Here is a 13,156-nt window from a genome sequence, read left to right on the forward strand (position 1 = left end):
ACGGAGTGTACGCTTCGTATTTTCATTCCTGAATCGGTGTGTATTGACTACCTTAAAGAACCGACTGCGGTGAAAGAAATCTCTACCGTGCCAATTGGCAAACTTGGTGCTGTATTTAAAAGGCATGGCGAAGGTGTGGCAGGGTAACCATAGAGAAGAGCTTAACGTCTGGGACACGTGCAGGCAGAAGCTTACGGACTTGCTTGGCCGTCCCGCCAGGCGGCAGGGCGCCGCTGTGAAAGAACTGTAGGATCCGCGTCCAAAGAGTCGTACCTCTCTTACATCCAGGAGGTGCTGGCCACGAAAGCGATATGGCAGCATCTGACCAGCTTGGGTGCATACTGAAGGGTATCGCTGACGGTGTTTTCAACCTGCTCGTCTGTAGAAATTGCGAGACAGTACAGGATACCATAAAAGACTGCTGCAGCGCTTTGAGCAGGCCAAGAGCCGCCGTATTGCAACGCCGTTCGCGCGTCCACCGAACACAGCTGCGACGTCCTCTTGTGATGACAGGCTAAGAGTGCAGCGACCATCATCATCAGATGACCTGACGCGGACAACGCGGCGAGAACTTGAAGCCATGTCTCCTGCATCTTCTTTCTCCTCCCAGTGAGCCGAACAACTTGGCTACAGTACCATATCTGCAGGCGATTTCTACTCGCCATGAACTTGGTAACCTTGGAGTTGGTTCCGTATGTGCTGTTGCCGCTTCACAGCTTTCTAGTGATCCTTGTCCTTCCACTGATCAGTGGCATCCTGCACACTACCGAAATACAATTAAGTGGCGAACCGCAGACGATGGGGCAATCTGTATTGCCGGCCGGCGTGTATGTCATGTTGCTCGCCATTGTTATAACCGTTCTGTCTCCTCCCCTCTGCGGCCGGCACTCGCATGCAAGTTATCGCCCAGAACAGAGCCCTCCTCCACTTGAACAGCCACAGCGTAGTTCCGTTCACCACCGTCCCCGACGCCCGTCTCCGCAAAGCTAAGCGATGCAGCTCCCAGAGGCGACGCTGCGTGGACGACTCGACCGCGAAGTCCTCTGATCGCTTTTGCCACCAAACAGAACTTCATGGACATTTCAGTCGATGGTATCAGTGTCCCAACACTCATTGACACTGGCGCGCACATATCCGTGATGGGCGACCAATTGCGGCGACGCAATTGGTCGTTCATCGGCTTTATACTCGGCTTAGACTTTGTCGCCCCGTTAAACCTTCTTTTCGCTGGGCGTCTAGTGTCATTCAGCTTGAACTGCCCCACGGTTGCCATAGTCCGCCGATCGCACAACCACGGTGTTATGCTCTCTCGAGGACATCCGCCTGTCGCCTGAAGCAACTACGCACGTCACTCCGGTGTTTCCCCTCTGTTCCTGGCGAAGTGCATGTACTATGTCTCACGGCTAATATACTGCTTGAAAGGAGTTTGACTGTTCGCCGTACCATGTTCACTCTGACACGCAATGAGACCTCGCTCCCTCTTAATTTTAGCTGTTCCAGAGGATATGTATTTGGCCGACATCTCGCCTGCCAACGATTGCGAGATATCGGCACTTGACGCCGTAATTTCGTCGCCCTCCACAGGCTCTTTCGATTCACCGGCTCTATAGTCGCAGACAAACTTAGTAAGAGACATTAGCAAGAACTTTGTAGCGCCTAACCTCTTTCCTGCCCAAGCTGTAGACATCCGCCGTCTCTTGGAAACTTGCCGTGACACTTTTCGCCGGAAATTTTCGCCTTGACGGCCGCCCTTTAGCCCAGACGTCGGTGGTCACCCATCATATTTACGCCGGAGACGCCAATCCCATATGCCGCCGTCCGTACCGTGTTTCACAAGCTCAGCGACAAGTGGCACGTTAAGTCAATAATACTGTCTGTTTAAAGGCGTCGTTGAGCCACCCTCCAGTCTGGGCGTCCTCTGCTGTCCTATCGATTCAAGAAGGACAGCGCCTGGCGCTTTTGTATCAACTATACCGACACCTCAATAAAGTCACGCGCAAGGATGTCTACCTCTCGCCGCGTATTTATGACGCCTTGGGCTGCCTGCACGGAGCCATGCACTTCTCGCGATATACCTCTGTTGCAAATATCTGTAGATTGCATTGACCGTGAGAAAACCGCCTTCGTAACAGATGGCGGCATCTACCGTTTCAAGGTTATGATGTTCGGCCTTTGTAATGCCCCGGCAAGCTTGAAAGAATGATGGACTCCTTAGTTAGTGGCTTGTTGCGGATCGGCGTAGCGTTTAGGCCAGGAATCCTCCCTGTACAGGGATGAGTATACGTCCGGGGATAGGAGCGAAAGGAAAATGGGTTATTATTCATTATATACACTGGTCCCACATATGGAAGCCTACCCCATGTAGGAGCACTTCAAATGTCTGAGCTCACTACATGTCTGAGCACAGGACATTAGGACGCCCATGTCAGCAGACGTCAGGACACACCACTGCACCATAGGTGCGCGCGTTTAAGGCAGTTTATTTCCCTAGGTGACTAGACTAGGCAGTCTGACGAATGTGTCTCTGCCAATCACAATCGTCGGATCGGTCGCCAAATCCCACCCACGACGTCACGCCCTTGCACACGAGGCAATCGCGTGGTAGTTTGGGAACCTCGAGTCGGCGCAGTTCCCGTTGAAGTCTTAGACGTTGGCCCCATGCATCAATTAGTGGGCTTTTCGTGACAGTCAGCTTGTCAGGGTCAGGAGAGTGGCCTTCGTGGTAGTTACCGCTTCCATGGAGGGCGGCGGCTGTTGTCGCCTCGAAGTGTGTTTTTCGCGTCACAGTCTATGTCGGGCCCTGTAGCCGTCTGGGCGGGTTCCAATGAAAAGGCTGCCCCGTGGGAAGCATCCAAGGAATGTCCGTTGCTGTTTTGAGACGTAACACGCTATAAATGATCTACATGTCTGTGTTAGCCAGGCGATGTGACAGTCTTTTCACCAGCTTTTGCGAGTCATCTAACGTGTCTGTCGATCATTCTTGCCGTTTCTCGGCGCGCGGGCCTGCAGTTGAACTCATTCCAAGTGGTGCTTTGTACTTCCTTAAATTACAGTTCTTGGCCATCTCGACAGTCCCGCTGGCGTTCGACCTGACCCGGACGAGATTCGTGCTCTCCAGAGCTTTCCTGTTCCGTCTTCACCGCAGGCGTGAGAAGCTTTGTCGGTCTGTGCTCCTGTTTCCGTCGTTTGATCAGCGATCTCGGTGGAACCGCTCTTTCACTCGATTTTTTTTCCGTGGCTTCGTTGTCTTCCTATGGACGACACCGTGGCGCCGCGTCGGCTTGTCTGAAAAGCTGCTGCCTCTTCACACAGGGCCCTACACGATATTGCGTCAGCCTGGCGATGTGAACTACGAGATCGCTCCGCTGGACTCGCGTGTCTCCACGGACGTTGCGCATGTGTCCAGGCTCGAGCCTGACTGCCGCGAGTTCCACTCCATTATAGTTATCGCCGAGACGGCGCCTCGGGCGTTATACGTTACAGCGCGACAAATAGTGAAGGCAAAGACAGAAGATCACGATTTGACGTGCCAAGATGAGATCGTTCTCGGCAGCTATCACGTTCATGTATCGTTGCCTTTCTCGCGAATATTGTAAACACATCTTCACGTGTGGTCCCTCGATTTCCGCAACGTAACAGTATGAACGCGCGTCGTTAAAGTGTAAGTGTGCACACGAGTGCGAGGCAGTGGTGCTGGTGGGCGCTTGTCCCGAACTCGCTATTTGATTGAAGTTACGCGCTCAGCGTACACGTAGTACAAAAGATTGCTCAGCCTTGGCCGTACAGACCGATATATAGGGTGTCCCAACTATCGTGCGCCAAGGTGTAAAAGTATGCAAATGCCACGCAGCTGGACAGAACCAAGGTAATGTCTGCCGTCGCTTGGAGATAAAGATAATTTTTTGCATTCCCCGTGATTACATAACTATTATTAATTCATTAATCAAATTTTGAAATAACTAGACGAAAAGTGTCAGTGAGAAAATTGTAGAGCAACGGGAAAAACCCCCGATACAGCTTTCTGCTGCTCAATACGCGCTGCATAAAAGTGTTTTTCCAAGCGTGAAAGAAGCCCGCGAATACGCACGAGCCGACCAGTCGCGCGGAGGTCCTTCTGCGGCGGCTGCTGCCGTGAATCGCGTCCCCACGATTCACCCACGCGCTGCCTCTCGCGATCTCCAGCTTGGCGCGGCAGTAGCGACACACTTCGTTTGCAACGTGTTGCACGAGGAAAATTGTCTGCGCCGGCCAGTATATCGCGAAATGAAAACACGGGTAGAGCTGCGCTCAAAATTCGCATGAGGACTAGTATCGTAATAGTCGGTATCTTTCTTTCACCGTCTCTGCATCGGGACATACGGTCTGGAGGTGCGGGCTATTGTTCCTCGTACCTCACGCAGGGGAGCTCATACCACTGTCAAGCGGGCAAGTTAAGTGCACTTTCGGAGAGTGCACTCGGTTTTAAGTGCACTCTCCCAAATCTAAACGTCGCAAGCGGAGTGTACTCGCAGAAGAGTGCACTCCGGTCGGAGTGCGTTCGCGGAACGCACTTTGCTGGTCGAGTATACGTAGCCTGGCCGCCAGCTGTTTCAACAGTACAAAATATAATGCATAGAAAAAGGACACATCTAGACGTTCACTCCAGCTGTTGAACAGCTTTTAGAGGGCCCCTCACCAGGCCCCATAGCAAATTTTGGTTATACACTGGAAGTTGTTTCGTGTCCTCTAGGGAGCCTTAATTCTGCCGCAAAAATTTTTAAAATCGGCTCATTAATAGCCGAGATAGAAATATTTCAGTGCCGCGAACCCATGATTTTAGCAGGCGGGCTCCACTGCCAATCAAGACGTCCCCACGTCTCTACTCGCCCCGTCAAGCCTTCGCAAGCGAAATTCCTTCCCTGCGTCCTCCCATACCAGACCTCGAGGATCGCATGACCCATATGTCACAGGCCCCGCCTTCATCTTTTTTTCCTCGCTTTTTTTTCGGCGCCATGATTTTGCGCGCTGTGCACAAGGAACCATGACTAGCGGTGTAATTCAATGCTGCACGAATACTGAGGCAGAACAAGCTGTTCTCAGGGCATGATCACGCGCTGGAACACGGTAGAAAATGGCATAGTTTCGGTACTTGCGCACGTGACCGCACGACCGTGGGAACAAGCAGACGCAGAGGAAATACATCTCTTGCTTCGGTGCGAAGTAAAACAAAAAAACACGCGGACATTCTGTTTGTGTTTTATTATTTCTCTAAACTTCAATTCGTCAATTCAAGCAACAGATTGATTGCACAGATGACAGATATTGTCTTGAATAATTCTCGAAGTCGCGTGTCACCACGAGCGACGTCACTCTGCGGACACGATTACGTAGGCGCAGGAGCCCGACTACGTCACTGTCCCCCTCCTGGCGGATTCGCCGCGAGTGAAGAGGGAAACGGCGTTCGGATTGAAATTTCAGGCCTTTTCGCGGCGCGTAGCGATGCAATTCTATGCTAACACGATCGTTAGCGCGCATTGTATGCGCTGCGCTTGTCAGCTCAAAATGGCCAGACCTAGTGAGGGGCCCTTTAACAAAAGAAAAATAAAAACAGAACTCGCTGATATTCTGTTGTAGCAGGATCAAATGCCTCCTCGTCGCACACCATCATCTTGTTCTGGTATGGCTAGGCATTCGTCTTGGCCGGCCTTGACTTGTAACGCTCTCATGGTAAAAATATTTTCGTTCTTTGTTGAGTGAATACAGATTAAAATTGTTTTTTATTTATAACACAGCTAAAGCAATTGCTTTTTAGGTTTTTTATTTTAATCTGCATCTTCTAGAAACGTGATTTTAGTCTGTCGCCTTTTTTTTTTTTTAGTGTGAGTGCGCTCTGTTTAGAACGGCGTAGCCTGAAGTATTTTACTCAAGGTCCCGAAGTGCCCTCCCCCTAAGTGCACGTAACTTGCCCGCTTGACAGGGGTGTTGCTCAAGCCATCCCGCAAAAAGATTGAGGACGTTTAAGCTTCGCCTTTAAAAGTGGAACGCGGTAGCTTCAAAGATGCATGGCTGCTTCTCACGCTTGCCGGCAGCGTCACTGTAACCGTAACGTTTACCGGGAAACGCTGGCGGCAAACGCTATGCACGAAGACGAGCTTCCTGGCAGAAACGGGGCCTATTGCGTGGCTGGATCGCGGAGGTAGTGCACAGCTGCTCAAAATACATTATGTTCAGGTTTCTGTTATTATTTCGCACGTTGAATATTTTAGTTTGGGAAGATTTAATATAAAAGCCGTGCGCTATCGGTGTTATCTTTCATGCAATCTGTCTGTGGGCTGTTATTCTCAAAATTCTGAGGAATAACTTTATCAAGAATGTAAGAGCAGTTTTAGTGATAGAATGGTGTGGCAATATAACCTGCATTAAGCGCAAGTAATATACCAAGGCGTGGCATATCCATATACCCAGATACATGCGGATATTGTCGCTCGCGAGAAGGAGCGGAAATTTCTCATCTGTAGTAACGTAGGCTGTGCTGTGTGCATCGTGACGTGAATAGCTCAGTTAATAAGAGAATGCCTTGCAAATCCATTCCAGTAGCTCTGCCTAAAGGTATACCTGGAGCTCGTCGTTACCCTGCGGTAGAAAGCAATGGTTGGTGACGCTTGACCTTCCAAAACCAGCGTGGGACTGGAGATTATTTTCACCAGCTGGCTAACCTGCGCCCTCGGGACTAGGTTTTCCCGTTCGCCCTGAAAGAGGGCGGCCACTAGGTGGCAGTCGAACCCGCACCCTCGTGCTCGGCAACAGGATGCCATATCTGCTCAGCCGCCCAGACTGGTCGCGTGCATGATGGAAAGCACTGGGGCTTCTGAGGTCTGCGACGGGCTGCTTGTTCCTTTCCTGTTCTGTTTGCCTGTTTGAATGTGACACCAAGCCATCGTTCTCTTAAACGGACACCCACGTGTGCTTTGGCGGTTGATGTTTTATGGTGCTGGATTCGGACTAAAATTGGCAAACGTGAAACGTGCACGCTCAGAATGTTGTGTGAAACGCCCTGTGCCGGGGGCAGCCGTCGGCGTGACGCGGTGCGAGGGTTTTCGTGGACACAGCGCCGGGGCCAAGCTGTAAACGAAAGGGTTACGGCGGCGCACTGGGTTGTGGCCTCCTGCGGCAGTTGCTACGGGCTCTGTGCGCGATATGCCGGGTTCGTCTGGCGATCGACGAGCGAGAGGGACGCAAGCGGCCCAGCGCGCGTCGACCGACCCCGAAGTCGTCGGCCAGCACCCGGCGCGGGCTGAACGGGACCGGCGAAAGGCGTGTGCCCACGACGCTGCCGAATAACGGGTTAGGCGGGTATGTCGCGCAAGACGGCACGGCTTACAAACACCGGAACAGCAACCGTACGCCAGCGCGTAGCTCACGAAATGAAACTTCACTAGATTCTTTTTAGAAACTTTAGAATTTTAGACATAAACTGGTAACTGCTATGCCATACTTTTATTTTCGGAGTAATTAGAAATTAGTTCCTAAATCGTAATCAACATAAGGCTAAAATAATTTCGATTATTTCAGAATTATTCCAGAGTAATCAACTCCCATTCAATTTGCCAAGGAAAAAAAATTAAGGTCGGTTATTGCCAGATCTATATACTCATCTATGTACAAGACTATATCTTGTTGCATGATCAGCTGAAGTTTTCTCGATATTCGGGTTTCACTGCACTCGGACATTTGGAAGCAAAATGCAGCACTGACGGGTCTTTCAAACTGTATGCTGCCATTTCGTAAAGCTATACGGATACGACGAAGATGAACGAGTAATGCCACTCGAGTAAGCGCCCTGAGAAGAGCTTGTGTGCTGCAACACTCTTGCGCCTGTTAAAAACCCCAAATAGTCGTAATTGCGTCGAGACATATTGAATGAACAAAAAGAATGTAGGATCAGAAATTATCAGTGACATTTCCATCAAACATTGCACGTGTTGTCATTAACACCGTGTTGTCATTCGGCAGTCTTGTCATTGCTGTAAGTGAGGCCCTTTGCACACACAAATCATGCGCGTGTTCCGTACAAGTGCACGCTTATCCGGCATAAATTTCAGTTGTTATAAAGAGGAGCACTTGTCTTTCTCGGTATTCACTTGAGACGCCAAAAACACGAACACTAATCCATAGTACATCAAATATTTCAGCAGGAAGCTCTTGTGCTATAATAGCCTCTCTACGGCACAGCGCAATATCCGTCCCTGAAGTTGTGCCGCAGAAGCACAGCCGTCAACTGTACCAGAGGCTTTTTTTCTTCTAAGTATAAAATGGATGTGACTATACATACTGTATCCCTGACGCATGCAGGCACCCCCGTGGACGCGGTGGACCCTAGCGGCAACTCGGCGCTGTTCGTGGCCATCACCGATGGACCCGTCAGCGCCGTCCCCTACCTGCTGCAGGCTGGCGCTGACCCGAACTTGTGAGTGCGTCCCGCAGAATCTCTCGCGTGCAGTTGGTGGCGGATGCAAAGCAGTGGGCGCGCGGTCCTCCATCCGCTAGCAGCTGTATGTGCCCCGTTTCCACAAATATAACCACAGTTTTCGTCTTTTTTTTTTCGGAATTGGCGGCCTGTAAGAACGCCCCTCGTGTTATATTCGAGTTCGTGACACGAATGTATTGCTTTAATTTTTTTTCTGGCGTTTCAAGCTGCCGGAAGCCGAACCACTAACTATATAGGCTCCACCGCGATGCCTGCCGTTATGGAGCTGTGTCACGGACGCGTCTGAACTGCTGTCTGCCCAATAAGAGCCTTGGTGACCTGGAGGACGATGCCGCTCTCGCCGACCTTGACAAAGACGTCAGCAGTGACAGGGAGTAAAATGTGCACGCAATCGTCCGTTTTTTCGGCAATGATCAGTAAAGCAATATACTCCATCTCACAAGCTGGTCGCAGCACTGTGGAAGCTACGCGAATTCTCAGCCAATAGGAAGGCCGAATGCCCCTCGAAGTGTACTCATCCCACGGAGGAAGGAAACTAAGGAGAGGCCCTACCCCCTCCGCGCGCTAGGAGAAAAGTGTGGCGGAAATGACGTAGTAGGTTCTCATTTTTTGCTGCTTTTTTATTTTTTTGCTGTATGGCCACGCCTTTTGGGCCACAATGGCGGCGTTGTTCTGATTTTGTGCGCTCACACGTGTTGCTCTAGTAGGTTTCGTGCCGTGGCAAAGGCGCTGTGTGGGCGGGTTTGCGTTAGTCACCGTGTCTTGTTGCGCTGTGTTACCTTCACTATAGTGCCTAGAATATACTGGCTAGTGTGCCGTGCATCCGCTCTTTTCAATGGAGGAGCGTGGCGCCGCCTGCAATGAATGCCCACGGTGGCCGACAGAGGTCGCTGCCACACGGGTGGGTGCAGACTGCGCGTGTCGTCTGCTTCGCATATCAGTTTCGCAGCTGTTGCGTCGGTATCTATGTTGGCGTTTTCAGTGTTATTACAGCGTTGCATGTTTGTTCTTGGTGTTGTCAAAGGGTGAGTGCGTCGCTGCTGTGTTCGTGTGCCTGTCATTACAAGAACTATGCGGCGGCGGTGAAAAAATGCCGTAGAGACTGCAAGGAGAGGAGCTGCTTTGTGCCGTTGTGTCGAAGCGGTTACCGCTCGAACAAAGGGCGTGTATCCTTGTTCACTCCACCACTGGTACGAAGCGGCAGCAGAATGGGCAAGAATGGTCAGGAGAGCGGACAGAAGGCCGGTACCAACTGCTGTGTTTTGTGAAAAACATTTTGAAAACAGCTTAGTTCGACGCGCGTTCTCTATCACCGTGAACGGCGTTGTCCACGAGATTCCCCGCGATAAACCACGCCTGAAACCCTACGCTATACCCACGATATTTCCTGAGTATCCTAAGCATGCACCTTACTTTTCGTGAGTACCAGGGGAAAAAAAAACAAGAAAAAAGGAGCAGTAGTGCTTTGATCTACTATACTGTTATGATGCACGAAAGATCACTGCCCAAATTTCTTGACCACAGTGTGCAGGCTTCCTTTGCGTAAGCTGAAGCTAGTGCCGACGCTGCTTTACTATTGCAATACGCATTTTGACAATGGAGGCCTTGTCTATCTTAGTGACCTTGTCAACCGCTGTGAAGGCCGTGGAAGATGCTTTTACTGTGTTCTTTAGCAAAAACAAGTTAGATGTAGTGAGTCTAGCTGATTTTTCAGGTCAGCTGCAGACACTAGCCTTTCCCCAACTAGGTTGCCCAGAGCATGAAAAACCAGCTTTGACAACACTTGTGAAGTTCTGTTTTCTTGAGGTTTCGTTTTTTTTAAAGGCATCAACAAAGAGAGGGAAGCGCAAAGGCAACGACAGAAGCTCTTTAAACTGCGTCACTGCCACTAGATCTATCTTCTTCATGTATGTGTGCATTATCTCATCTAGGCCTGTCTTATATGCCCGCGTTTGACTGTTGTTACGCGAGAATAAAATATTTGTTACGCTTAAATTAAAGATATGTTTCCCATTTTCGTTCACTTATATCAGACATAAAAAGAAATCTGCGCGTGTGTACCAGGTATTAAAAAATGTATAGTACACAGAACACCGCGTGCAGTCCATTTCACAGGCAAATTTTATTACTTATTATCCTATCCTTGTGGCCCAATGGGCATTATTAGGAGATAGGTCAAACAATCAAAAACATTCAAACCTATGAGGACAACAATAAGATAATAGGCAGAAATAGAATCAAATAAAATAAAAAGAAAGTACAGCGAAATTCATGTCACTTCAAAAGATGATTTGCTACAGCGGTTTTCAACGGTTATGCATTAATATAACATCAATAGAACAGTAACGTAACCTTAGAATTCCTTTACTTTATTAGAATGAAAAATGCAACCTAAAACTTACCCTTAAAAAAACTACGCTGCCATCACGGCTAGAATAAAAAACAAGTGTCCTTAGCTGTCGCCGAAGAGACACGAAGGCGACAGCTAAGGACACGCCTTGTGAAGCCTACTCTAATTCACTCTAATCCTCCTTAATTAATACACCTTAATCCCTCTAATTCAGCCTTATCCCCCTTAATCCAACCACTATAATGAATAATTAAATTTGCTAATCATTTAGCATCTCCTATACACGGCTGGACATGCTTTGGTTCGTTTCTGGCCTTCCTTGGATCGTGTGATATGTTCTGTACCTCGCAACATGGCCTTGGAACATGCAGGTCAAGGCATTTGCCTTAGAAATTACGTTTTCTCTTCGCCAGCATAGAAACACATCAGGTTCCCGCTCGAAGCCCAGCTGAGCTAGCACACGCTTTTCACGCAAGCGACAAGCGCTAGAGAAGCCTGTTGTAATAAAAACTAACCCTGATTTATAAATCAGCTGCCCACATTTGAACTGTGCTGCTGCTACAGCTTAATAAAAACAAAAAGCGCAGCAGCCCGCTTGCCAATGCTGTGGAAACACGGCGGGCTACGAAGACCGGATGGTGCCGCGGCACCCACCTGCACTGCAGCGCCCCTAGTGGCAGCCGCCGGCATTCATTGCATTTGGTGCCACCCGAGAGGCCGCGGACGGCACACTAGCCAGTATATTCTAGGCACTATACCTTCACCGTGCTCTGCCGGATGTTGCGCGAGCGCGCGCGCGGAGCGCGCGATACCACGCGCAGCGCGGCGTGGTTTCACGAAAGATGTAAACAAGAGAGGAGGGTGGCACAAAAGGCGGAGCATCGCCATGAGCAACGCCAACTTCCGGCTTCACTTTTGCTTCACAAAGAGTGACGTCAGGGCCTTAGTTTCCTTCCTCCGTGACTCATCCGCACCGCGTCGTCTGCTCAGCGTCTGCTTGCCATCCTGTCACGTGCTCCATGGTTGGCGGATTGACGCAACCAAAAAAATTTTTTTGATGCCGTAACCATAAGCTGCGTTTACATGCATGCGACAACAGGGCTTCGCTTTACCTGTGCGCTTTCTCTCCGGTTAACTTGCAACCTGTTTAACAAATAATGCGCCCGAATGCCTTTACAAATGTTCGTCTGCGCTACAGCGTCTGCTCGACGTCTACTTGGCATTTGCTCGCTACCGTCATTATGGACCCAGGCTGTCTACCAACCGGGAAAACCGGCGATTCTCAGGGAATTTGAATAGTCTGGAAATACTCAGGGAAAACTCAGGGAATTTGTGCTTGTATCAGGGAAAATTAGCTGTATGAATGAATGAATGAATGAACTTTATTCCCCTTTTAAGAAAGGGGAGGAGCCGGGAGTGAGAGAGGGAGGTCTAAGTAGTCCAGTCCCAGCAGGCGTCCATCACCACATTATGTGGTTAGAAGTCCGTCTACCAGTCGTGGTAGGCCTCCGCTACCTCCTCAGCCCACCTCGATCAGTACTCGGTCCTGGGTGGGATCGGAGCTGCGCAGGGCAGTCTCCCACAGCTCCTCGCTACTAATTAATGGTTTGAGCTTGCCGGGGCGAGTTTTGATGGGGCATTGCCACATGATATGGGAGAGATCTGCTATGGGGACAGGGCAAAAGCGACACTTGGGTGTCGGGTATGTGGCGGGAAAGAACAAGTGCTAAGTGCGCGGGGTAAGAAAAGTGCGAGTAACTTTATTGAAAATGAACGAAAGTCGTGGTAATGCTGGCTCTATAGTAACAGGAATCGCAACGAATCGCCATTGACGCCGTGTCATCGGCACGAGGTATTGCCAGAGTAGCTAACAACCGATTTTCCAGACGCCCGATTTTTCCGACATACCTGATAATTCGCACGGCTTTGCGGCACCACCACGTAATCCGTACAGCCAATGTATGTTGCCTTGAAATGGCATTGATCAAAGCCACCACCCAGGGGGCCTGAGAGGTCCCAAATTCCTTTGCAAAATAAAGCTTTTTCCTCCTGCTCCTCCACCGCCGCCATTTTGATTATCTCGCCGCCTCTAGCCGGCACTCTCGCACGCAGATCCGCTGGCAGCATGTAGCCACCACCGCGACAACGTTAGGCCTAGCTGCTTCTACGTTCGCTATGTGCCATGTTTTTCATTGAAAGAATTCGCCGCTGTCAGCTATGGCGCAGACTCTGCCTTTGTAATGCTCACGATTGGCTTCGAAGCTCGCAGAGCACAGTGCGTTGCGTAATGCCAGTCTCCGAAAGTTAGCTTTGCCTCGTTACAGCAATGTTATGCGGTG

The 13,156-nt window shown here is 50.1% G+C and overlaps 1 protein-coding gene across 1 annotated transcript in view; it reads left to right on the forward strand.

Moving 5' to 3' along the window:
• Positions 1-13,156, forward strand: part of LOC139048655 (uncharacterized) — a 117,461-nt gene that overhangs the window by 5,919 nt on the left and 98,386 nt on the right. Inside the window, exon 2 of the mRNA XM_070523137.1 lies at positions 8,332-8,446. Within this exon, the coding sequence (XP_070379238.1) occupies positions 8,332-8,446 (115 nt within the window). The remainder of the gene's footprint in view (positions 1-8,331; positions 8,447-13,156) is intronic.

Source organism: Dermacentor albipictus, chromosome 8 (assembly GCF_038994185.2).
Source record: "Dermacentor albipictus isolate Rhodes 1998 colony chromosome 8, USDA_Dalb.pri_finalv2, whole genome shotgun sequence".
NCBI lineage: Eukaryota > Metazoa > Arthropoda > Arachnida > Ixodida > Ixodidae > Dermacentor > Dermacentor albipictus.